Here is a 26,656-nt window from a genome sequence, read left to right on the forward strand (position 1 = left end):
TAGTTGAAATTTGGTTTGGTGATGTATTAATATGTGCAGAACCAACAAATTTAATCATCCACACAAGCAGAAAGCATTGAGACAATCAGGCAAATATTTTGTAGGGAAGATCTAAGTTCCAAGCAAATTAAACCAACAAAACCATGTTTCAGCAAGGAAACAGTTTCAGCAATGGACTGGTGACATGTTCTGCTATTAGAAGCCTAAAATTCTAGACCACTAAAGTGCCCACCATCACAGTAACAGCTTCTCCCCGAATCTTTACTCGTTCTGTCTCCTCTTCCCATTGCAAGTCCAATATCCCACCCCTTGGAGAAGCCTGCTCAAGCATACAAGAGATGACAACACAATAAACACTCCAGAAGAAGAAGAAAAATAAGGACCGTCCAACCTGCAATAACAATGTTCTTTCCTAAAGGAAATCACTAAATAATTTATTCTCACATGAAGATAAATTCAGAATATTACCATGTAAGCAATGAGATTGTGTTTCCCCAGCTTCTTACTCCAATAGGGTGCTAGTGCACAATGTGCGCTACCAGTAACAGGATCCTGTGAGATGCAACATATGTTAAGAGAGAGGATAACTTCTATCATCCTTGAACCATTTGTAGGAGTACCAAAAGATTTAAGACATCACAATCTTTGTCCTGAAAATATGTCAGACTTGTACATCTCTCAAAAGCATTAGAAAAACAAGCAGAAGGTCTGTAAAAGTATTCATTTGTCCTGCTGTTTAGTAGTTTCTGGTTGTTAACTATGGCATGTAAAACTTTTGCAGCTTTCCTTATATGAGAAGAAAGGTATATAAATGGGAGTGCTCTAGAGGACATTATGATGTTAATTGCGATTTTGATGGAACATTAATGAGTTTACATGAAAACATTCACCAGTTTCCTGTTTGCAGTTGATATAATTACATTTGCATGTATAAGAATATTTTCCACGATTACTGTGACACAAGATTCTAATCTCTTATTCCTAATAGCTGTGGATAAATAGACCGAGTAAAAAAGTAATATTTTCCTAGAAAATTAGACTGAGTAGTTTCAATTGATCTTACAGCTGCATGTTGTTTTGGATGATAATGATCATATTTAGCAAATGAAGTTTTTCGCAAGAAGCATATCAAGGTTCGCGAACTCGAAACTAGAATTTGTGTCTGTTGCCGACTGGTATGATACCATACCGTACCATACCGGACTATACCTTGCTGTACCGATAATAAAAAAAATCAAAAAAAAGCTCACCCACCGACACTAAAAAAAAAAAAAATTGGGCCAAACCAACTCTCAACCGTACCGAACAGGACTAAACCGCTCCATATCAAGTGGTTCGGGCCGATAACATACCGAACCTATTGGTTCGGTCCGATTTAGCCCATTTTCTGAAAATCCAACTTGAATTGGACCGGCTTCCCACCGGTATGGTTCGGTGCGAGATGTACTGGCCAGTTCGGATCGGTACAAAATATCATGAAGCATATGCTTCTAGCTATTTCACAAAATATTTCATATCTACCCTTGAAAATGCATGACATTAACAATATAAATAAGCCTGTTAGGAAGCACAACAATATCCGGTGAATCTTTAGCTGACATTAGGGCAATATGCAAGTTAACAATAAACACATCAGCAATCTTTTGTTGACACCTATTCCACAAAACCTCTTATATCTACTACCATTAAAACTTTCATGAAGCAAGTACTGACTGATAATCCTTTCCATGATACCGACTATTATGGGAGGATGGCATCTTTAGTCCCACATTGATTGTGAATCAAAAGGAACTCTAGCTTGTATGGGATCGAAGCCTTTTCTCCCCCCTAATAAGGCACCTTTTAAAGGGCAAAACTGTGCGGGTGAGTGCATGGGGGAGTGTATGCGAAGTAACCCCCAAAGCGGACAATACCTCACGCAGACGAGCATAGAGAACCGACCCATCCCATCCATTCGAGCCACGAGCCCTTGACTGTAACATTCCCGACCTCATGCCTGACACCTGACCTTATAGGACCTCCTCCCGAAGAAGGGGAAGACCCAATCCCCATTGAAGGACTACTGTTGTGGGAGAACGACACTTTTAGTCCCATATCGATTGTGAGTCAAGGAGGACTCTAGCTTATATAAGATCGAGGCCTTTTCTCCCCCTAATGATGTGCCTTTTAAAGGACAAAGCCATGCGGGGGAGTGTATGTGAAGCAGCCTCCAAAGCGAATAATACCTCGCACAGGTGAGTGCAGAGAACCGACCCATCCCATCCATCTGAGCCACGAGCCCTTGGCTGCAATACCAACAATTCAAAAAAGCTTGTTAGGAAGCACGACAAATTCTTTGTGCACTGCACGCGGTGTCGAAAATCCGAGTGCATCGTCTTGTCTGATTGATCCATGTAGTCACCACTTTCCAACATGCATTTAATGCCCACAGATTGGCTTTTTGTTTAAAAATTTTGTATGACGAAAATACTCCTATTTTTTGATAAAATTATGACATCTTATATCCATATTATGACATCCTACGTCTATAAAGTCATAATTTTTGTCCACAGGATGTCATAATATAACGCAGGATGTCATAATATATACAGGATGTCATAATTTTTTTCAAAGAACAGGGATATTTTCGTCATTCAAAATTTTTCAATGAAAAAGCCGATCTGCAGGCATTAAATATGCGTTAGAAAGTGGTTGGACAAAAATGCTCCTTCCACATTATGATATCCTGGACCATATTGTGACATCCTGACGTATAATACGCCACAGGATGTCATAATTTTCTTTCAAAAGATAGGGGTATTTTCGTCACATAAAATTTTTAAACAAAAAAATCGATCTACAAGCATTAAATGCGTATTGAAAAGTAGTTACTATGTGGATCAATCGGACAAGGCGGTGTGCTCCATGTCGGATTTTTTACACCGCCCACGATGCACAAAGAATTGCTCTAGGAAGCACAACTATATGTGGTGAATCTTTAGTAGACATTGTGGTAACGTGCAACTTCACCACAACATCTCGAATCTATCCTGAGAATAGTTGAAACCTTTTTTTTTTCAATTCCGTGGTAATTATGAAAAGCATCTAGCCCTTCTTTTGCCCATCCCCCCATCTCATCCCCATCTTTAATGGAGCTGCTTGAGCTAAATTCTGAACACTAGTAATTTTGTCCCATTTAGATTTAGGGCCTGAGATTTAGTGCTTTTAAGGATGTTGGGTTTCTTTTGGAATTGGCTTCTAAATTCACTTTTTCTTCTTAAATACCTTAAGATTTAATTTGAAATTTAATTTACCCTTACAACAAGGTCTGATCTTTAAAAGCCTTTTTATGCTTGTTTGCGTTTTATAGTTATTAAAGCTTTGGGTTCTTTAAACGGATCGTATTAGGTTATTTTCTTCTAAAAATACCATCAAAATACTATGCAAAATCATGGCTGATATATTCATATATTTCTTGGATAGCATATCTCTGTCAACTTACTCTTCAATTTTTCCTTCTGTTTAAGCATCAAATCAAGGCTGATATACAGGATGAAATATGCATGCATACATATATGCTGGTCGAGAAGTTTTGGAAGTTGCGACGCCTAATACTTGAGAACACAGAGACACTGGCCACTTATGCAAGTGACACTACACCTACAGTTGGATGCACAAGCCTCTCCTTGCTTCCATGGGTGTAAATTGCTGCAGCATCAACTAGCATGAGTGCAACAGACTTGAGACTATACTCACTTGCCAAGGTGCCTAGAGCTTCCATGAACATGCAAACATGTAACATCAGCTTCTTGCATGTGCATCATGAGCTCCAAGATTAGGTGCAATGGTATGTAATTAAATTCTGTGTAGGGTCAATGACAAGTAGGTTCTTCACATTTGCATTTTCAAATTTTGTGTATGCAATCAAACTCCTTGAATCAAATCTGTTAGACTTTCAGACAAAAAACAAAATCATGCCTGAGCCACATGCATGCATATGTATTTCAAAACTTTTATTTTCTAAACACCGCAGCGGAGAATAAGATTAAAATATTTTTAATCTGAATTTTGCATGCATGAAAACATAAAATCACATGGATCTATTTTATATGCTGAAATTGATATATGCTGAAATTTAGATTGTGATCAAATCACATACCTGTTTCACAATCCCTTTATTCAAATCTGGATCTGAAAGAGATGAGGCTCTCTGTTAACCACACAAGTGTCCAGCCTCTATGAGTATCCACTCGGGATCAGCCTGGAACAGTCTTCTTTAATCTGAATTTTGGTTCTCCAAAATTCAGCCTGTTGAATCTGAACGAAGCCTAGATCGCGATCAACACTTGATCTTTCTCTTTGATCTTCTTCTTCTTCTCTTCTCTAGAGTTTCTTCTTGCTATATGCTGCTATCAGATGCTAGAAACCAGCAAGGAAGAGGCACCCAAACTCCTTTGGGCATGGAACTCCTTGAGACGCGCATCCCAAAGAAGGGGTGTATAGAACACCCAAGAGGAGAGAAAGGGAGAGGAAGAGAGGGCGTGGAGAGAGTCTTTGGGTGTGAGGAGCTGCTGGTTTTGATGCTCTAGGGACCTTAGAAGACGTCCCTTTAAATAGGCATAAGGATTGAATCCTATTCAATCTCATAATATAAGTCCTACTTGCATTAGGATTTCTATTAACTTATCTAACTTACATTAAGAAGCCCATTAGGCGCTAACAATTGGAGCCCTTGCACCCATAATTAGACACCCCAAAATACATCCAAGAGATGTCCCATATGAAAATAAAAGGCCTTCTAATCAATGGACACGCCCAAATTGATCAAATTAAGATGGCGCCCCATAATAATTATCAAAGAGATTCATAAGGGATTTGCACCCTTAATTTATGTGATCCATAACCTTAGATACCCAATAATTGAAGTCTCATGAATCTTATTCATGTAGGTTATTGTAGGTAATTAAGTTAGAATTAACTTATCAAATAAATAATCCTAACGAAAAGAGAAATTGGATCCAACCATGTGCTAGCAAAGTTACCATGAACCCAATGGATTTCTCTAAATCCAATTGATATTTCATAAGCTCAATTATTTATTCCAGGCCTAATCCCTTTGTTGTGTGACCTCATAGGTTCAATTCTATCCAGTAGTGAGACATACAATGATCTCTATCATCGTATCATTGAAACTCTTTTCAATAGGTTAGAATAATTCTATTCTAACTCAACAAAGATTGTCGATCCAGAACAATCCTAGTGAGCTCTCACAATCCACTAGTGACACCTAGTAGTATGTAATGACAACCCAATAGAACTGAAATGAACCTCTAGGTGTAGTTAACGTATGATTCAGTCTCTCTATCGTGAGTCTCGACTAGATGGCAGGTCATGGATAAATCGTCAAACCTCCACATCAGTCATATGATAGATTCAATCAGCTTAAGTCCATATGTGATTCTATGAAAACTCTTTTCCATCAATCACACTGCTATGGCCATAGACTTAAAGACTCAGCCTCTTAAATCTTATAGGACTACTCTTTTCTACTAGGGTCAATAGATCCCATCTTGATGCACACTCCACTCTTACAGTAGACCAACTGTCGCCAACATCCACTAAGGCTCCTTGAGACCCATGTTGATGTGTCAGTCACACTCCAGTAGCCTCACTGTGAATAATAGTGTCATCTCAGATCAAAAGACCAGTCATACAACTGCAGCATCGAGAAAGTTACTAACGAGTGAGCAGACATCCATGTGACTTCTTGTGTTGGTCACGTTCAGTGCTAGTTCTCTAACAACCATCTGTACTCTCGCTCCAGTGTCTCTGCACTGCAGACTCGAGACCCATCTATCCGAAGGAAGCGATCCGTGCACTGGTCTATCCAGATCAATCATCATCCCTATGATGATCCTATGATCAGGAGCAATTTAGGAATCAACCATCAATGACATATGCCTCTTTGAGAATATGTGTCATCATTTTGTTAATCCTTTGGATGATACATGAACACATAGACATGAATGATAATATAATTACCCAATAAGTACAAAATCATGTCCTAGAGATATGAAATGTGTCAGCCAAGATTGACTTCTAAGGCATACATCCAACAATCTCTCACTTGCACTAAAACCAATCTGCCATGTACCAAGCCCTATCTTCACAAAACAGACTATAGTCTTAGGCTAGCCAAGTGACTTATCAGTGGGTCATCCACATCACAAGTGAAGTTTGCTCTCTGCACCTCTATATATTTCTACTCGAGGTAGTCGCGTATTCTGCTGTTCTGTGTTTGGATATCTGGTGAAACCTAGACTCCTTAGCAAGAGCTATGGTGCCATTATCTTTGCAGTATAGTGTCACGATATCTGATAGTATGACATCTAATTCTGCAGCTAACATTACAACCAAAATGTATCCTACACATCTACATTGTACTCAGCATCCATTGATCGATTATTTGAAATCCTTCCAAAATATCGACATAGGAACACATCCATGATGTAGACATTCTACCATCAACATCAGACATAAAGTCTGAATTAGTGTATCCTCCTACTCTTAGCTTTGATTCTTCTCCGAACATGTCCTCAGTTCTTCTTAAGAGCTTAAGGATGTTTTCACAGCAATCCAGCACTTACAGCCTGGATACAACTGATATCTACTTGTGTCAATCACTGTATAATCAGTTCAAGTACTTTATGGCATATGACTATGCCTGAGAGGGTAGCAGATCCCTCTCCAAGATTTCTATGCTGAACACTTTCAGCATCCGATCTCTGTATTTTATCTGTGAAAACACAAGCATCCAATTACATCTATCTCTATAGATCTTTAGGACGCTCACTTTATATGTTTCATGAAGAAATCTATATTCAACTATATTTTAACCGATGTCAGTATTGGACACTCCCACTGACCCTTTTGAAATCCATAATTTTTCATATCTGATCAAACAATTTGATCATATCATTGAAATAAATGTTCTAACTCCAAGGCTATTGTGGTCTTTATGATCACCTATCACAAGAAGTGAAATCCATAGGCTATTCCATATAGTAATCTTTAAAAGATCTCTACTCAGAAAAGCTATTTCACATCCTTTCTTGGAGTCGATGTCTCACATCGCCTCGTTATAGGTTCTGGGATCATCTCTATGTTTCCTATCTCCCATGAGAAACGATTTTCTCTACATCCTCTGTTAAGCATACTCAAATACCTTTCGAGAGGATTGGAGATCCTACTATGTGTATGAGATGGAGGAGGAATACACATCTATTGGCTCATGATTAATATGTTCTTAAGGTCCCAAGGCTCCCTGCTCTTCAGAGACTCTCTCAGAGCTTAACTTTTCTCCCACTACTTCATTTTGGTTAAACAGTTTTTCAAGAAGGTAGCATTGAGTCACAATCACATTGTAATCCCATCAGAAAGTAATATCCCAAACTCTTTTAAGAAGAGCTTTATAGACCTATCCTCTAACATATCCATCTACTGTCCTAGACACAGGTTGGACATCCTTGAATCTCAAAATAATCAAAATTCAATTTTCACCATGTCATATCTTATATAGTGTGGTAGGAACAAGTTTAGAGAGAACCCAATTTCATAGCAATAAAGCATATCCCTAAAGAAATATAAATAAATCAGTGAATTTCATTATAGACCAGATCATATCTTATATAGTCCCATGACTCTTCTTATCTCATGAAGCTGAGATTTACTAAGAAGGGTCCAATATGAAACAACACCATTTTATGAGATAATCGAGAAATTTCTTTCAATGATATTGCATCCTCGATCCGATTGAAGTACCTTCAGAAATTTTTCGATTTGTTCTTTACTTACATCTGAATTCTTTGAACTTTTCAAAAATTTCAGATTTGTATCTCATATACAAAGTAGAGACAACTCCTTGGTTAGCACATCACATGGGCTACACACATCAAATGTGTACAAAAATAAGTATCTCAGTGGTCCTTTTCCTCTTGTCCCACAAGAGTAGCTTGATCATATTTTCTCAAAGAGATGATGCACAAACTAGATTTGACTCAACAGTCAATAAACCCAAGCTCATATTTTTTCAGTTTGTTAATCATTTTTTCTCCAATATGATTTAGTTATAGGTTCCACATATACTTTAAATTTTATCTCAATCTTGGATCTCTTAGATCCAATGGTATTCACTAATTGCTCAATTAAGTTCACATATGCATCAACATGCAAATGATAGAGACTGTCTCTAAGAACTAAATCCAAACGATGATCACAAAGGACAGATACCCATGGCTGCAGCAGCAACTGTTGCCCTATAACCAATTCAAGGGTTACTTCCTTAGCCCTCTACCTTCCCATCGACTCTATACTAGAGTCTGTAGCTCAACTAGGAGAAGAGGAAATCATAAAGACAGTATCGAGCAATTTTGACATACCCACTCTAGATGTATCTTTGTTTCTTTAGGCTCTCCAGGTATTTACCTCTGAACTCTTTCAAGGTTCTTTTGTTATCAACATTTTGATCAATTCAGATAAAGTACCATGATGGTCTTTCATATGGTAGTTTACTATAAACTATCCATATAAACTAATCAGGGATCACAGGATTAAATCTATAAGCAATTCCTTATGTATGGTCATGTCGAGCCTTTTAAGCTCTTTAATGTCCTCGATCATTATCAAATAACGATCATAGACTGACTGTCCATCATGCATCACATGCGCTGTGCGACTCTGATCACCTCACAACAGTTATGGATAAATCAGTATGTCATTGACAGTGTACATGTACTCATGCATAGCACCTATCTTTATTGTCATTATCCATCCACTCGTCAAGCATAGCTCATTAACTATGGGTTGGATAGATTGTTAACATTAGAATAACCTAGTAGAGAACATTCCTTAATTTTTTAAAATTAAGAACAATTCTTAAGTTTGCAAGTCAGTCTATGTACTTGATTTTGGTTAATCAGTTGATATCTAGGATTCAAGCTAGAGGATTGAAAACTCACACAATGAACAGCAGAGAACAAAGATTCTAATTAGGTGTTTGTATTTATTTTATAATTTTACTCTAAAAATTTTTAGATGCAAAAAGAGACTCCCACTATTTTATCAGAACTCCCACACTCTCTGGATGGAGAAACGAAAACCCTAACGCGATAATTGACTTTCTAATGGATGCTGCGGTCCCACCGATGCCGTGCACCTCACCTAACAGTCATTGGTAACACGAATAAACACCGATGCATGGATAACTCTTTATCCAAATATTTCATTAAGCATATTGCAGCCACTTAGTCTCTAAATCATGTGGGCTCACCTAATAGTTATTGTCCGCACTTCTTAGTTAAGTCAGACCCATTGTTCACAAGCAGATGTAAAGCCATCATTGGGTTCCTCACCTAATAGTTATTGGGCCCAACCCCATCTTTACCCCGCAGCAACTCTCTACTAATAGAGTGGTCGCATATTTTCGATGCAAGCCGAGAACAATCAACATCGATAGCACATCCGCACATCTACAACAGTGGAAGACCTTGGACTTAATATTTTGTGAAGAGATTTGAATTTAGGTCTCATCTAATCAGTCATCACATGACTAATGTAATTGACATGGGCTAAATCAAACTACCAAGCAATTATATTTGTGACTCAATTTTTCAAATTGGTCAGGTAAGTGGAGATTAGTGGGGGTCCTCTCGTTGTTTTCTTTAGACACCAATAAATTGATCAGATAAGCGAACGGAACCAATTAAATAACCACCTTTCAATTACTTGCCTTAGACATCAATTGGATAATTGATCAGAATTGGTTAGCTCAAGTGAATCGGGCTTAAATCAACAAGCCAAATTAAGTCCTTAGATTAATCGATTCTACATATTGGACTCAATCGATTTGATCAACAACAATTGTATGATCATTAATTTAATTGATCTAATTTAATTCAACACTTGATTTGGTTTAACCAATTACTTAATTGAATTAGACCCATATGTCCCAAATCAAAAAATTTAGATGTAATCCTATTACAAGACCTAATTTTTGATTTTTCCATAACCAAAATCCTCATACACAAACATAAATTTCAGATTCTAAAATCATATTTCAGATCTAAATACTTTGCATGAAAGTAAGTATTAAAACATGAAAATAATTTTCAAGTTCTAACATACAAATATATATCACATATATGCATGTAAAATCAGATCTTAAATAAAATTTTAGATCTAAACATAATATCATATATCTCATATACTAATTATAGATCAGATTAAAGCCAAATTTATAATTTAAATATGCAATTACATATCATGCATGTATCTATTTCACATGAACTAGAACTCTTTCTAGATCAATTTTTAGATCTATGCATGTATTAACATATCAACTATATATTCTAGAATTAAATCTAAAATCAAATTTTAGATTTGAAGATCCATCCATACATCTCATATATAAAAAAAAAATTAATTTTCAAACCTTTTCAAAAACATGTATATTAAAATTCAGCATATGAAAATCCGTGGCTTTGATATCGCCGTTGGATTTTGGGGTTTGATGCATGCATATGTGTTTCAAAATTTTTATTTTCTAAATACCGCAGCGGAGAATAAGATTAAAATACTTTTAATTTGAATTTTGCATGCATAAAAATATAAAACCATATGGATCTATTTCATATATTGAAATTGATATATGCCGAAATTTAGATTGTGATTAAATCACATACCTATTTCACAATTTCTTTCTTCAAATCTAGATCTGAAAGAGACGAGGCTCTCTGTTAGCCACATAAATATTTGACCTCTACGAGTATCCACTCGGGATCAGCCTGGAACAGTTCTCTTTAATCTAAATTTTGGTTCTCCAAAATTCAGCCTGCTGAATCCGAACGAAGTCTGAATCACGATCAACACTTGATTTTTCTCCTTGATCTTCTTCTTCTCCTCTTTTCTAGAGTTTCTCCTTACTATATGCTGATACCAGATGCTAGAAACCAACAAGAAAGAGGCACCCAAACTCTTTTGGGTATGGAACTCCTTGGGATGCACGTCCCAAAGGAAGGGGTGTATAGAACACCCAAGAGGAGAGAGGGAGAGGAAGAGAGGGCGTGGGGAGAGCCTTTGGGTGTGAAGGACTGCTGGTTTTGATGCTCTAGGAATCTTAGGGAAGGTCCCTTTAAATAGGCATAAGGATTGAATCCTATTCAATCTCATAATACAGTCCTACTTGCATTAGGATTTTTATTAACTTAAGTTATCCAACTTATATTAAGAAGCCCATTAGGCGTCAACAATTGGAGCCCTTGCACCCATAATTAGACACCCCAAAACATATCCAAGAGATGCCCCATATGAAAACAAAAGGCCTTCTAATCAATGAACATGTCCAAATTGATCAAATCAAGGTGGTGCCCCATGATAACTATCAAGAAGATTCATAAGGGACTTGCACCCTTAATTTATGTGATCCATAATCTTAAACACCCAATAATTGAAGTCTCATTAATCTTATTCATATAGATTATTAGCAGGTAATTAAGTTAAAATTAACTTATCAAATAAATAATCCCAACGAAAAGAAGAATTGGATCCAATCATGTGCCAGCAAGGTTACCATGAACCCAATGAATTTCTCTAAACCCAATTGACACTTCATAAGCTCAATTACTTATTCCAGACCTAATTCCTTTGTTATGTGACCTCATAGATTCAATTCTATCTAGTAGTGAGACATACAATGATCTCTATTATCGTATCATTGAAACTCTTTTCAATGGATTAGAATAATTTTACTCTAACTCAATAAGGATTGTCGATCCAGAACAACCCTAGTGAGCTCTCACAATCTACTAATGACACATAGCAGTATGTAATGGCAACCCAGTAGAACTGAAATGAACCTCTAGGTGTAGTTAACGTGTGATTCAGTCTCTCTATCGTAAGTTCCGACTAAATAACAGGTCATGAATAAATCGTCAAACCTCAATATCGGTCATATGATAGATTCAATCAGCTTAAGTCCATATGTGATTCTATGAAAATTCTTTTCCATCAATCACACTGCTATGACTATAGACTTAAGGACTCAGCTTCTTAAATTTCATAGGACTACTCCCTTCTGCTAGGGTTGATAGATCCCATCTTGATGCACACCACACTCTTACAGTAGACCAACCGTCGCCAACATCCAATACAAGAGCTTCTTGAGACCTACGTTGATGTGTCAGCCAAACTCCAACAGCCTCATTGCGAGCAGTAGTATCATCTCAGATCAAAGGATCAGTCATACAACTGCAGCATCGAGAAAGTCACTAATGAGTGAGCAGACATCCATGTGACTTCTCGTATTGGTCACGCTCAATGCTAGTTGTTCTCTAACAACCACCTGTACTCTCGCTCCAGTGTCTCTACATTGCAGACTCGAGACCCATCTGTCTGAAAGAAGCGATCCGTGCACTGGTCTATCCGGATCAATCACCATCCCCATGATGATCCTATGACTAGGAGCAATTTAGGAATCAACCATCAATGACATATGCCTCAAATTCTCAACTCTTTGAAAAAATGTGTCATCATTTTGTTAATTCCTTGAATGATTCATGGACACAGACATGAATGATAATATAACTGCCCAATAAGTACAAAATCATGTCCTAGAGATATGAAATGTGTCAGTCAAGATTAGCTTCTAGGACATACATCCAACATGCTATACTTAAATGAGCATCAAAATTTCCTTTCTTGAGCCCAGGCCAAGCCATAAGTGCATAAAGATGATATTTGGGGGCATATTGTCTACCAAATAGGCACAATTGCGACAAAGTGGTATTACTTGTTTCTCAAAATGTTTAAACATGTCCATACGAGAGACTGTCTTTTACAGCTCTCATATACATGCTTGCTTGCAGCACTTTTACGTTAAAATCACCACAAATGGACCATGTGTGAAATCCTTAACCTAATGCCTTTAACAAAATGGAGTGTCGGTTGCAAAACAAATGGACTTATATGAGAAGCAATGAACGAGAGACATATAGATCGAATTGAATTTGAGCCATAAATCTTGACTAAAGTGCTCTTTAAAATTTCTTCAGCGCCATCTTTGACAACTGAAATCCACGGTGTCTTTGTAGTCTTGATAGTATCATAGATCTAAAATACTAGTATTGATGTAAACACTGTAACCAGTTTTCATCACATAGAACAAATTATGAAAAATTGCATGAAAGTGGAATTCAGTTTGAACTTCAGAAGAAGAAAACAACATTAATCATAACAACAAATGCTTTTGCCTTGCACCACAAATGCAATTTAATTTCAGGATTATTGTACATGAAGGTGGCCTGAATGCTGGCACAAAAGTTGCTTTTCATATGAAAACAAAGGTTTTGTCATTCAAATTTGTATGGATGCAAAAGAAAGGAAAAATCTGAAATCAGCTGATAGAAGATACAAAGTTCTGCTCATACATGTGATATGTGCCACTTTGGTTATAATATAGGTGAAAAAAAGAATGATGTCAATCTCTTAAAATGTTCCAAAATCAGCTATTTAAATAAACTTAGAAAGTGTATGAGAGATATTAGATGAATACCTCAGGGATCCCTAGCTTGGGACAAAAAAACCGAGTGAAGAAATCAAATCCAGATTGAGAAGGAGCAGCTGCTGTTATTATTACCCCTCCCCCAGCACAATTTTGTAACTCATCAAACTTTGGATGTATGCCAGCAACTTCATTTCCTGAAGCGAGTTCCACCTATCAAACATGAATTTGAATTCCATGAGTAAGACTGCATGGTGTGGCAGAAACAAATAGGGGAAATTACTAAATTGAAGCAGCAAACTACTTAGAAAAGGAACAGAAATCCTTCCAACAATTGCTTAAATGATTATTCATGATGGATTCATGGTGGAAAACAGAGGTAGTTCAAGTTGTTCCAGCATGGAACTCTTCCAGTGGTAGCCCAAAGCAGTACACTGATAAATCATTTACCATACTTTAAACATGAATACCAAGGAAACCATATTTTCAATTCTAATCAACATGACCAGTTGTTAGAGATGAGAAGGCAATAAGTACAATGAGATCATTTGCAGTCGCTGTTTTCTGAACATTGACCATTGCTGCTCCGTTCAAAGTTTCAGGAATCGATGGGATTTCTGTAGAATCACATTCTACCACCGGAACCATCGGAAAATCCAATTCGATATAGAAGCGTCCATCTGCTTCATTATTAGAAAACTTTGAAGGCAATTGAACTTTCTTGGCTGTCAGAAGGCCAGACTTCGTAACAAACTCAATTACGTCGCATTTTACCACACCAGAAGTGAGAAGGTAATGTGCAGCAGCTAATGTTGCATGACCGCAAAGTTCAACCTGAAAAAGAATCCCACAAAATTCAACATTAGAACCGGCATAAAGGATTAAAAATATAGAACATCATTTAATGTATTTGTTGTGGGATGGGCATCGGGGGCTTCGAGCCCGAAAGTCCCATACCGGAAAATTGCAAGAGTTTCTACTGCTTAAGTACTGCCAGCCTCCCTCTCCCACGTGAGGCGCCTTTTGCGGGGCAAAACCGTGAGGGGCGGGGTGTTGACCGGGTCAAAGGCTCGGGCCCCGTTCCAGAGCGGACAATACCTCACGATTGGTGAGGGGCGATGGGTTGGCACGACTGGGCAGTAGATCTCGAACAGTGGCGCTGTCTGTGGGAACCCGTCCCCTACCTGCGCAGTAGCCTCTCTTGCAGGGGGGCTCTGTTGTGGGATGGGCATCGGGGGCTTCGAGCCCGAAAGTCCCATACCGGAAAATTGCAAGAGTTTCTACTGCTTAAGTACTGCCAGCCTCCCTCTCCCACGTGAGGCGCCTTTTGCGGGGCAAAATCGTGAGGGGCGGGGTGTTGACCGGGTCAAAGGCTCGGGCCCCGTTCCAGAGCGGACAATACCTCACGATTGGTGAGGGGCGATGGGTTGGCACCGGCCAATAGTCGGCTTTCTCCACCCCGACAGATCCAAAAATCACCCCGCCGACAGACTCCGAGGCCGGTGCGTCCCAGGTATGACTCCTACACTCCTCTCTCCGCTCCCCGTGCGCAGATCTTGATGGAGATCGAAGGGGAAGAATACCTGCGACGGCCTCCGCCTCTGAAGGCAAAGGGCCTCGACCATCGGAAGTACTGTCGGTTCCATCGGAGCCACGGCCACGACACCGAGCGATGCATCCAGTTGAAGGATGAGATCGAAAATCTCATCCGCCGGGGGTATCTCGACAAATTTCGAAAGGGTCCGCCGACCCGACCGGCTGCCGATCGACGCCCCCAGCCGACTGAAGAGGCGCCGACTAACCAGCCGACGGCGGGAGTCATCAACATGATCTCCAAGCGACTGGGATCGGGGACGTCTACAGGGGGAGAGCCGACGAAAAAGCCGCGCCCGGACGACGTGATTACCTTCTCAGAAGACGACGTTCGGGGCATCCAGACTCCCCACGACGACGCTGTTGTTGTGTCGGCGACAATAGTCAATTATGATGTAAAACGAATTTTTGTTGATAACGGAAGTTCGACAAATGTTTTGTTTTACTCGACCTTCTCCCGAATGCGACTACCGACTGATCGACTTAGTAGGGTCTCCACGCCCTTGATCGGCTTTGCCGGAGACACCGTCACGACAGAAGGAGAAATCACCCTGCCCGTGACGGTCGGTACCGAACCACGGCAAAGCACAGTCTCCCTCATTTTCGCGGTCGTCCAAGTCCCTTCGGCCTACAACGCCATACTCGGGCGACCCGGATTGAATGCCCTCAGGGCGATCGTCTCGACGTACCATCTCCTTGTTCGATTTCCGACAAAAAACGGAGTCGGGGAGATGCGCGGAGATCAACAGCTCGCCCGACGATGCTTCCAAATCTCCGTCCAAAGTGACGAGACAAAGGATCCCCTGACAATCGACAAACTGGATCAACGGGAGGAGGAAGAGCGGGGTTCGCCGGCCGAGCAGCTCGAGGCGATCCCGATAGGAGAAAATCCCGACAGAAAAGTTTGGATCGGGTCTCAATTGCCCGACACCGAACGCCACCGACTGGCGGAGCTGCTGACGGCCAACGCCGACATATTCGCATGGTCGGCAGCAGATATGTCGGGCATCCCTCCAGAAACAATTACTCACCGACTCAACATCGACCCGACAATGAAGCCGGTGAGGCAGAAGAAAAGGTCCTTCGCCCCAGAAAGGCAGAAGGCCATTGACGAAGAAGTGGACAAGCTGCTCGAAGCAGGCTTCATTCGAGAATCCACGTATCCCGATTGGCTCGCCAATGTCGTCATGGTCAAGAAAGCCAACGGAAAATGGAGGATCTGCATCGACTATACCGACCTCAACCGAGCATGCCCGAAGGATAGCTTTCCACTCCCGAAGATCGACCAGCTGGTGGATGCGACGTCCGGATTTCGACTGCTCAGCTTCATGGACGCCTTCGTCGGGTACAATCAGATCCGGATGGCGCCTGAAGACGAGGAGCACACCGCGTTCGTGACCCCCAAGGGCCTCTACTGTTATCGGGTGATGCCCTTTGGATTGAAGAATGCCGGCGCCACCTACCAGCGACTCGTCAATAAGGTCTTCAAAGATCAGATCGGGCGTAACATGGAGGTGTACGTGGACGACATGCTGGTAAAGAGCACGCAGATCCCGGACCATGTTCAGGATCTCGAGGAGACCTTCCGCACCCTTCGACGACACCGAATGAAGCTCAACCCGACCAAATGCGCCTTCGGGGTGACCTCGGGGAAGTTCCTCGGATTCCTCGTTTCTCAGAGAGGGATCGAGGCCAACCCTGAGAAGATAAAGGCGATCCTCGACATGCGTCATCCGAACACCAAGAAGGAGGTCCAACAGCTGAACGGAAGAATCGTCGCTCTTAGCCGATTCATTTCTCGATCAGCTGAAAGGTGCCTCCCGTTCTTCAAGACCTTGCGCCAGGCGAACGGTTTCTCTTGGTCGGATGAGTGCGAACAGGCCTTTGAAGACCTGAAAAGGTACCTGGCTTCCCCGCCGCTGCTCGTAAAGCCGCAGGTCGGGGAGACCTTGTATCTCTACTTGGCCACATCTTCTGAGGCGATCAGTTCGGTGCTCGTTCGGGAAAACGAGTGCCGAACCCATCAGCCCATCTACTACACCAGCAAAGAGCTCCACGGCGCCGAAGCCAGATACTCGGAGACGGAAAAGATGGTTTTCGCCCTGACCGTCTCCGCGCAACGGCTCCGACCATACTTCCAGGCCCACGCCATCATGGTACTCACCAACCAGCCCCTGAGGGCCGTACTGCGCCGACCCGACACATCCGGACGACTCGCTAAGTGGGCGATGAAGCTTAGCGAGTTCGACATTCAGTACCGACCGAGGCCTGCCTTGAAGGCTCAGGTCTTGGCCGACTTCATCGCTGAATGCCCGACGACCGACCGAAGGTCGGGAGCTGAAGGCCCGGGACGAGATTCGGTCTCTGAGCCAGACCCGATCTCCACCTGGGTACTTCACATCGACGGAGCCTCCAACGCTCAGGGAAGCGGGGCTGGGCTCCTGCTCACGAATTCGGATGGGGTAGTCACCGAATACGCCCTCCGGTTCGACTTCAAGGCCTCCAACAATCAAGCCGAATACGAGGCACTCCTCACGGGCTTGAGGATGGCGAAGGAACTGGGCGTCGACAGCCTCCGGGCATTCTCCGACTCTCAGCTGATCGTGGGGCAGGTCAAGGGCGACTTCGAGGCGCGAGATCCGACCATGATCAAGTATCTTCAGAAGGTAAAGGATCTCGTGGCCCGCCTCGAGCATTTCGAGATCTCCCACATCCCCAGGACGGAGAACGCCCGTGCCGATGCTCTCTCCAGATTGGCAACGTCGGCCTATGATTCTTTGGGTCGGACGTTTGTCGAAAACCTCCAACAGCCGAGCATCGATCGGGTCGAAGAAGTACAGCAGCTAACGTCTGAACCAAGTTGGATGGACCCGATCGTCCGGTACCTGTCCGACGGGACCAGTCCCGAAGATCTCGCGGAGGCCAAGCGACTCCGATGGTCGGCGTCGCAATATGTGATCATGGACGGCCGACTCTACAAGAGGTCGTTCTCCCTCCCTCTGCTCAGGTGCTTGGGACCGACCGACGCTGACTACGCCCTCCGAGAGGTTCACGAAGGAATTTGTGGGAATCACTTGGGGGGCAAGTCCTTAGCCTTCAAGGTCTTACGACAGGGCTACTACTGGCCGACCATGAGGAAGGATGCGGCAGAGTTGGTCCGAAGGTGCGAGCCATGCCAGAAGTATGCCAATATTCAGCACCAACCGGCCAGCCAAATCACTCCCATTGTCGCTCCATGGCCCTTCGCTCAGTGGGGAGTCGATATTCTCGGCCCCTTCCCACCGGCGTTAGGCCAGAGGAAGTTCATCGTTGTCGCCATCGACTACTTCACGAAGTGGGTCGAGGCCGAGCCCTTGGCGCAGATCACCGAGCGGAAGATGGAGGACTTCATCCAAAAGTCCATCATCTTCAGGTTCGGATTGCCGCGCACCATCATCACCGACAACGGACGGTAATTCGACAACCAAGACTTCAAGGACTTCTGCGCCAGGTTCCACATCCGTCATCGACTAACTTCAGTCGGGCACCCACAGTCCAACGGTGAGGTTGAGGTGACGAACCGAACCCTGCTCCATGGACTCAAGACCCGACTGAACGAAGCCAAAGGTCTCTGGGTCGACGAGCTGGGCTCCGTCCTATGGGCTTACCGAACGACCCCCCGTGTCCCGACCGGAGAGTCGCCGTTCAGTTTGGCCTACGGGACAGAGGCTATGATCCCGCTCGAGATTGGCCTGCCGTCTTCAAGGGTCGAGCAGTACCACGAGCCGGACAACTCCGAAAGCCGGAGGGCCGACCTAGACCTTCTCCCCGAACTGCGAAATAAGGCTCAAATCCGAATGGCCTCATACCGACAGAGGGTCGCCCGGTACTACAACGCTAAGGTCAGACCAAAGCTCTTCAGGCCTGGCGACCTAGTCTTGAGGAAGGCGGAAGTGTCGAAGCCCTTGGACCAAGGGAAGTTGGCTCCCAACTGGGAAGGACCCTACAAGGTTGCTGACACCTTCGGGCCGAGGGCCTACCGGCTGGAGACCCTTGAGGGGAAGCCCATTCTCCGGACTTGGAACGCCGACAACTTGAAGCTGTATTACCAGTGAATTTTGTGGTTGGAATACAAGTTCAGTTTTAAATTTCGGAGTCCTGATCCTTCGACGTTCAACGATCCATCGGCCCCTTACCAGGACCGATGCACCTACGGGAGTCGATACTCCTTCGACGTTCAACGATCCATCGGCCCCTTACCAGGACCGATGCACCTACGGGAGTCGACAGCCCGCGCGATTGTTGTCGCGACTTCCGACCAGGCTGCGGCCGGTCGAGGGATATTCGGCTTACCACCGTTTTCACACAACGCGACCTTAGTCGCACCCACAGCTTCCCGACCGATCGACGGTCGGTCGAACGACATCCGGCTTGCTACCATATGTCGGACGACACAGAACCCGACGCAAGAGCTTGGGGATCCGACTTACTATCGCTCCCCCGACACTGCGTCGGTCGATGTTCGACTGAACGCATCTACGGAAGTCCGACTACCGAACCTTTACCAGGTTCGGTCGGCTCCCGACTTAACAGATGCGCCCGACCGGCGACTTCAACTATTGGAAGCCGACCTAAAGTCGGGACACAAGCTACTTCGGAGCTGTGCAAGTCGGTTAAGTCCTACCGACTTACCCGAGTTGGCGACTTCTCTAAGTTGGTAACTAGGGTTCGACATTACAGCAATAAGAGACATTTCAAACAGAAGACACAAGAAAAGACAATTTCATTCATTGATCGAAGGAAATTACAAAGTCGGGCCGAAGCCCGATTACACGTATTTTCAAAAAGAAACAAAAGGAAGACGGTCGGCTGGACCGATCATTCGTCCTGGTTGATCTCTTCGACCGACGGAGGATCGGGAAGGACCGGCGTCTCGACCGTGAGCGGCGCTGGGTCAACGGCAGAAGGATGTCCTTCAGTCGGCAAGGGACCTTCGGTCGGCTCCTGCTCCGGGACGGCTTCCTCCGCTGGGATGACGCCTCCCGACAGCTGGTCGGCCTCCTCTTCGGTTCCCTCCTCTTCGGCGAGTAGCGGGACGACTCGGCTGACGTCCACCTCCGGGTACAAGGCATGGACGGCATCCCGACCATCCTCGAACCCGACCCGGTAGGAGGCGAAGCCCGACTCGAGCATCTCCTCCTTGTACCGGTCGGAGGCCCGGAAGTCCTCAACCACACGATCGGCCGACTCCCTCGCCGACCGTGCCTCGTCCTCAGTGTGGGCCAGCTCCTCTCTCGCCAACTCCGCCTCGGCCCTAGCAATTTCGGCGTCGATCTGGGCGATGGACAACTCCTCTTCGGCTTCCGCGAGCTTCCCCAGGCTGACCCGAAGTTGCTCGCGTTCCCCTTGGAGTTCGGAGGTGGCACCGTCCCGTTCGCGTTGAAGACGACGCACGGCCCGACCTTTGTGCTTGGCCTCCTTCTTGGCCGACTTCAGTTCGGCCATAAGCCGGGAGACCTCGTCCGTCAACTTGGCCTCCCGGTCGGCCGACTCCTGCAGTTGGTCGACCAGCCTCGCTCTTTCGGCCTCGACCGCCGCCGACCTTTCCTTAAAGGCTGCCCGAACGTCGCCAAACCTTCGGTATCCGGCCTCCAACTCGGACATGGTGAAGATCAGCTGTCGACGGAAAAAAGCTTCGTCAGAATTATGTGGCAAGCAAAAATTCTTCTAAGAAAAAAGGTGACGCGAAGCTTACCTCCACCATTGTCGGGTAGAACCGCGACAGCATCTCGGTCACCTGCCGAGACCGCAACGACTGCACGTCGGTAGGGAGGAGGATCCCCTGGCACAACCTCCTCGCAAGGTTGTGGTCGGCCAAGGCCGATGCACCCTCAGGGTAGTATGCGCTGGGGGGCATTGATCTCTCCTCCTCTGAGGGCTCCATCGGGGCTTTCCCCCGATCAGCTGCCCCGACCGACGGGGCTGGCAGCGATGGGACGCTGGAGTTCGACCCGGCGCCCCCCGTTGCGCCAGCGGACGCCTCCGGACGATGTTCGGCTTCCCGAACGACATCCGGCTCCACCCGCGGCGGCGAAGCCGCCGATACTCCTTCGGCCACTTCCTCGGTCGGCCTCTCTTCGACTTGGACAGTCGGAGCCGCGAGGGCTATGATCGGCTCCGACCCCTCGGTCGCCGATGCTTCCACGGTCGGCGGGACTGGGGCTGGTCTCTTGGAAGGGCGCGAAGGGCCAGCCCCCGACGCTGGCCTCTTCCTCGCGGCGGCAAACTGACGAATCTCGGCATCGGTCGGCCTCATCCTCGGTGGTGTCCCTGCAAAACCGACCAGTGTCAAAGGTCGGACCAGAACTACCCTAAAGCCGAACAAAAAGAAAAGCTGGGGGATCGGGCGATACCTATTCGGGGGACCAGACTCAGGCCGGCATCATAGAGAGCTTGCTCGGTAACAAGCTCCCTCTGCTTCGGGACCGACATGTCTTTGAGTCGGTGGAAGTCCTCCCGGTCGTCCGCGTCGACCCGACTGTTGTCGTTGGCCTCAGTTCGGGGTACACCCCAGCGGGAAGGAAAGCCCCAAGGAGAAGAAGAAGAAATGAAAAAGAACTGGTTCTTCCATCCATGAATGGACGATGGAAGACCGGTTATGAAAGCAAGACCCTTCCGGGGGTTGAAGAGCCACCACCCTCGGGCCTTAGGGTGGGGTCGGAGCACAAAAAATGCCCGGAAGAGGGAAACGCGAGGGTTGGTCGGCAAAAGCTGACACAACAACGCGAAGGAGATTATCAGACGAACAGAGTTCGGCGCCAGCTGCGCCGGACAGAGTCCGTAGTAATCAAGCAGATTCCGGACGAACTCCGGAATCGGGAGCCGAAGACCCGCGCGAAGGTCTTCGACATATAGCGCCAGGTCGCCAGGCGGAGGGTTGTTGACCCGACCGCCGGCCCCTGGAGCGGAGAGCCGAAACTGCTCCGGGATGCGATAGTGCTCCCGAAGCTGATCGACATTCGGCCCCGAAAGCGAGGAAGCCTCATCTTCCGGAGCCGATCGAGAGTCGTCGGTCGGGTTCCCCGACCGAGCTCCCTGGGTCGGTTTCCTGGTCATTATGCAGGAACCAAAAGAGCAGAAAGGGAAGACAAAGGAGAAGAGGGGACCACGAACCCGATGGACCCTCCGGAAGTAGAGAAGAGCTCTGCCCGCGACGACCAAGAAATCGCCCGGACAGAGTTTCCCCCAGCAAATGGCGAGTGTGGGTCCTGGGTCCGGGAGATCCCATATATATAGGGCCGACCGACGGCCGAGATGCTCCCGCGCCGACCAAAGACCTCCAGATGCGCGACGCGTGGCGCCCGCCGGTTGGCTGAGGATTCGGCGCGCTTCGCCCCGGGACGCCCGCACCGCCCTCATTAAATGCCGGAGCGGACGCCGGCCAACCACCATGACACGCGGCGCGCGGGGGTTGGCTCCGCAGTCGGCCGCCCGCGCCGGTCCGCGTTTCCGATGGGACGCCTCACCCGCGATCGGCGCCGAATATCCGATCGACTGACGTTGTATCGTCCGGCGCCCGATCTTCTGACACCGACGTGACGACTGACGACGACAAGACGTGGCGTCTGACACCTGACGCCGGCGCGACCTCTGGCATCGACTAGACGTTCGGATCACTTGGGATTCGTGAGGTGTCTGACAACGGATCAGCCGGCGGTATGGTCGGATCTGCACATGCGACAAATCCACTCCCAGTCGTCCGGTCTTGCTACCCGAATGAAGGCATCGGCCAGCTCTCCACCCGACTTAGGAGTGGAGGGGGGCAACTGTTGGGGGATACCCACCGACCGACCGACCGACTATCGGAGGGCCCGACCGGCTGGCGGACCGACCGACCGACCGACTATCGGAGGGCCCGACCGGCTGGCGGACCGACCGACCGACCGACTATCGGAGGGCCCGACCGGCTGGCGGCCCGACCGACCGACTGACTATCAGAGGGCCCGACCGACTAACCAACGGCCCGACGGACGACTCTGACTGGCCGATCGTAGGTCGGGCGACAGGCCGACGGACGTCATCAGCGGCTAACTACGGCCATTCCACGGTCCGTTCCCGACCGACTAAACCCAGAGGTCTGGTAGCCGACCCACATGAAGCTCGCCGACCGACGGAGGAGTCCGACGCCACTCTGCTGGCCACCGACCTGGGGTCGACCGACTCCTCCAACCACCGTACAGCCGCCAGACGTTGTCAGCTCTGACACGGACATGCGGCGCAGTTACCTAGGGACATGGTCCCGCCAAGAGCCGGGTCAACCCTGGTTATTGGACGGCCACACGGCGACATGACGTTTTTACGGTGGCTCTGACAGTCCGCAGTGAGTTGACAGTTCCTCACTTGTCCGCGCCATTAATGACGGCGCCATACCTAGCTCTACTATATATACCGGGGAAGGCAACAGTGCAAAGGGTCGATCCGCCCGTCTCTCCCACATACGCAGGCTCGCTCCTCTCTCTCTCTCTCCCTCTCTCTTTCTCAGAGCTCTCTGTCTGCGTTTCACTGTTGCCCAGTCACCTCTCTGACTTGACCGTCGGAGGGTCCCCGCCGGAGCCGCCTCCGGTCAGTGCGGACTTCCTTTTGCAGGTGCACGCTTCCCGGCGATCGGGCGACGAGGCGATTGGCCGCAACAGTATTCATCCTCAGCATAGTATTTGCTTCAGATAAAAAGATGAAGCCTGTCCTATCACCTCAACACTGCTAACAATTCTGATCGATAACCATAGATCAGCAAAGAAATCAAGCCACGCCGGAATAAACTTATTTAGAACATTAGATCACCACAAAAACAAAACAAAGTTAATGATACAATTTTTGGTACGATTTACACCTTAGGAAATGAGTGAACTCCAGGTTCAACTATGTAACATCAGTTATCATCCAATTATGCAATTGTCACAATCGAAAACCTCATCAAAAAAGCTAGTCCGAAGATATTATTTGAATTTTTTTTGATCCTGTATAAACATCCAAGATCTTTCCGACAAATAATCGATATGGCACTGCATACACGCCTTTACGTGTCCTCACAATAATCGCAGCCCATCTACGAGAAAATCATCCTTTGGCTTCCCATGTCAAACTTCTCTTGTTCAAGTATAAAAGGATCTATAGAATTAAAGTCTGGGCTACAGAGAACCAGACTTCCCCTTGTTATAACTTGAGCTATATATGGATAAGAAAAAGACACTGCATAAAGTTGAATCGGACATCACAGTGATGCGGTACACATGCATGCAGAAAGTAGCATGTTTCATGAGAACTGTGAAGTGGCAAATGTGACCTCAGAGACGGGGGTGAACCACCGGAGGTCGAACCGGGGGTTGGTGGGAACACCATTGCTGTCTGAACCAAAGGTGGTGGCGACGCGAGTCAGGAAGGCAGTCTCTGAGATGTTGAACTCCTTGGCAACCGTCTGCATCCACTCCTCATCCACAGCTCCTGCCACTTCATCGTCCAGGTGGCACACAGCAGCCGGATTCCCCTTGAAGGGAGTATCAGTAAAGGCATCTATCTGAAACCCAAAAAAAAACAAGAGAAAAAGACTCCGTGTAATTAATTTCTTGTAGTTCCTACAAACAAGGATTCAGGTCGGGACATGGAGACGGGATGTGATTCTATAAGTCGGGACATGATCATTCCATTCGTATTTCAACGTTCTGATCAGAATATTTTAAAATATTTTTTTAAAATAAAAAAATCGAGACAGTCCCATTTCGTGAGATTTAAAGCCTTGTCTATAAGAGGAGTTAGAAAAGACGGAGATGCTAACCACAGCGTACTTCACTGCTCTTTTTGCCATTTTGGAAGGAAAGGAGAAGAAAAGCACAGAGAGAGAGAGAGAGAGAGAGGGGGGGGAGACTGAAATGGAAGAGCTTTGGAATACGAGTGATGATAATTATGAGGTGAACGGATGCCAGAGAGAAAACCAAATGGGAATTGAATACTTGAGAGGCAAGAAAGTAACGTCAGACATCGTGGGAAGGAGAAAGCTGGCAACGGAGTGGTTGAGTTTTTGTCTGGAGGCTGATATTTGTTTATATTAATTTTTTTTAATATATAAAATGAGGGCAGTTCCTGGAAAAAATTATTGGTTGGACCATGGATCACAGAAGAAGCAGCGAAATTGATAGGATTGGGAACAGAAAGGCCGTGCGAGGGGTGGGAGGGCGAGGTGAGAAAAAACCGTGGGATTGCTGTTAGCCGTATGTGTGTATAAGACTGTTTCAATCCCTTGTCGTGAAGCTTGTCATTTCTGGTGCTCGTCCCACCCTATTTGATCTTGGGGTCGCCATCGATAAAGGTGGTATACGAAGACGATAGAGATTTTTTTTATTTTTTATGGTAGGTATAGATATGTTTTCGCGAAAGGACATGACGGGATGGGTTATAAATTGGCAAAAACTTTTTATATATTGTGAAGAAGTCAAAATTGCCCTGCCACTGCCGTCTCACTTTCCACAGTTATTTTTTATATATACGTAGAATTCTACTACGGTAGATTTTTATAATATTTTATAAAAATTAAAAAAAATATATCTGCACCGTTCGAAAAATTAAAATACTCCAATTATTTTTTTAACAAGTTAGCAGCAGATCACCTGTAGATTGCCGGCCTCCTAATTTTTTTATTATTTTTTGAAAAAAATAATATTTTTATTATTTTCTATTTCCTTTCTTTTGCCAACCTTTTTTTTATTACTTTTTAGAATAAAAAATATTTTAATCTTTTTTATAAAACTTTATTCTTCTCTGATCTCTATCCACCTCATCATGAAGTCCGAAGATGGAGACAGAGACTTTAGTGCTTGATATCTAAGACATTCTACAATAGTTAATGGAGAAGAACCACAACCACCTCCATACCAAAATTATCAAGCTCTTATAGCTCCATCTTCATTCACCTTCCACTATGATCATTGAGGTTTATCTCTATATTTGCATATGACCATGGCCTCCCCACATTCTAATCATCTCCATCCTCTGCTTTTACTCCAGCCCCACCTCCTGATCCTAACTCATCCGCTCTCCCATTTTCATCCTCATCCAGTCATGTTACTACTGTTCCTGTAGTACCCGCCCATGTGGGCCTTGAACCCAGCCCAACAAAAAAAAAAAATTGAAGAGGGAGTCTTCTTCCACCACCGACGACTCCTAATCGAAGTCAGAAAGGTCATCGGAGAGGAGTCAAAACTCCTCCTCTCTGACTCTATTTAAGGAGGGACCTTTCCCCCTTCCTCCAACCATGAAAACTCGGAGCGAAACGACGAAGATCGTCAGAAATCGCCTGTGAAAACCATCACTGTACTCGTCGCGATTCCTCACCGAAGAGATCGTCGGAGCTCGAGGTAAGCATATGGTTCTCTTCCTCTCCTCTCTCCCTTCCTTCTCGTGCCAACGTGCATGCTCGCCGATGATCGAGGTCATCGAATTTTATCACAATAAAGATTTAATTTTTTTCTAGTTTTTGGGACACTGGTGGTCGCCGTC

The 26,656-nt window shown here is 45.3% G+C and overlaps 1 protein-coding gene across 2 annotated transcripts; it reads right to left on the reverse strand.

The window, feature by feature from the left end:
- Positions 1–25,153, reverse strand: LOC105060453 (uncharacterized). Of its 2 annotated transcripts, none has more exons than XM_073260812.1 (6): positions 24,939–25,153; positions 24,450–24,680; positions 14,072–14,368; positions 13,586–13,747; positions 469–552; positions 1–391 (listed from the first exon to the last, which is right to left on the reverse strand). In XM_073260812.1, exons 1-6 carry the CDS (start codon positions 24,966–24,968, stop codon positions 212–214), a joined length of 984 nt encoding a protein of 327 aa, XP_073116913.1. In that variant the 5' UTR covers positions 24,969–25,153; the 3' UTR covers positions 1–211. The 2 variants fall into 2 exon arrangements, with proteins under 2 accessions (XP_073116913.1, XP_073116914.1); XM_073260813.1 differs by having other exon boundaries at positions 1–319; positions 24,939–25,143.
- Positions 25,154–26,656: the final 1,503 nt, after the last annotated feature.

This window comes from Elaeis guineensis, chromosome 7, assembly GCF_000442705.2.
Source record: "Elaeis guineensis isolate ETL-2024a chromosome 7, EG11, whole genome shotgun sequence".
Taxonomy (NCBI): domain Eukaryota; kingdom Viridiplantae; phylum Streptophyta; class Magnoliopsida; order Arecales; family Arecaceae; genus Elaeis; species Elaeis guineensis.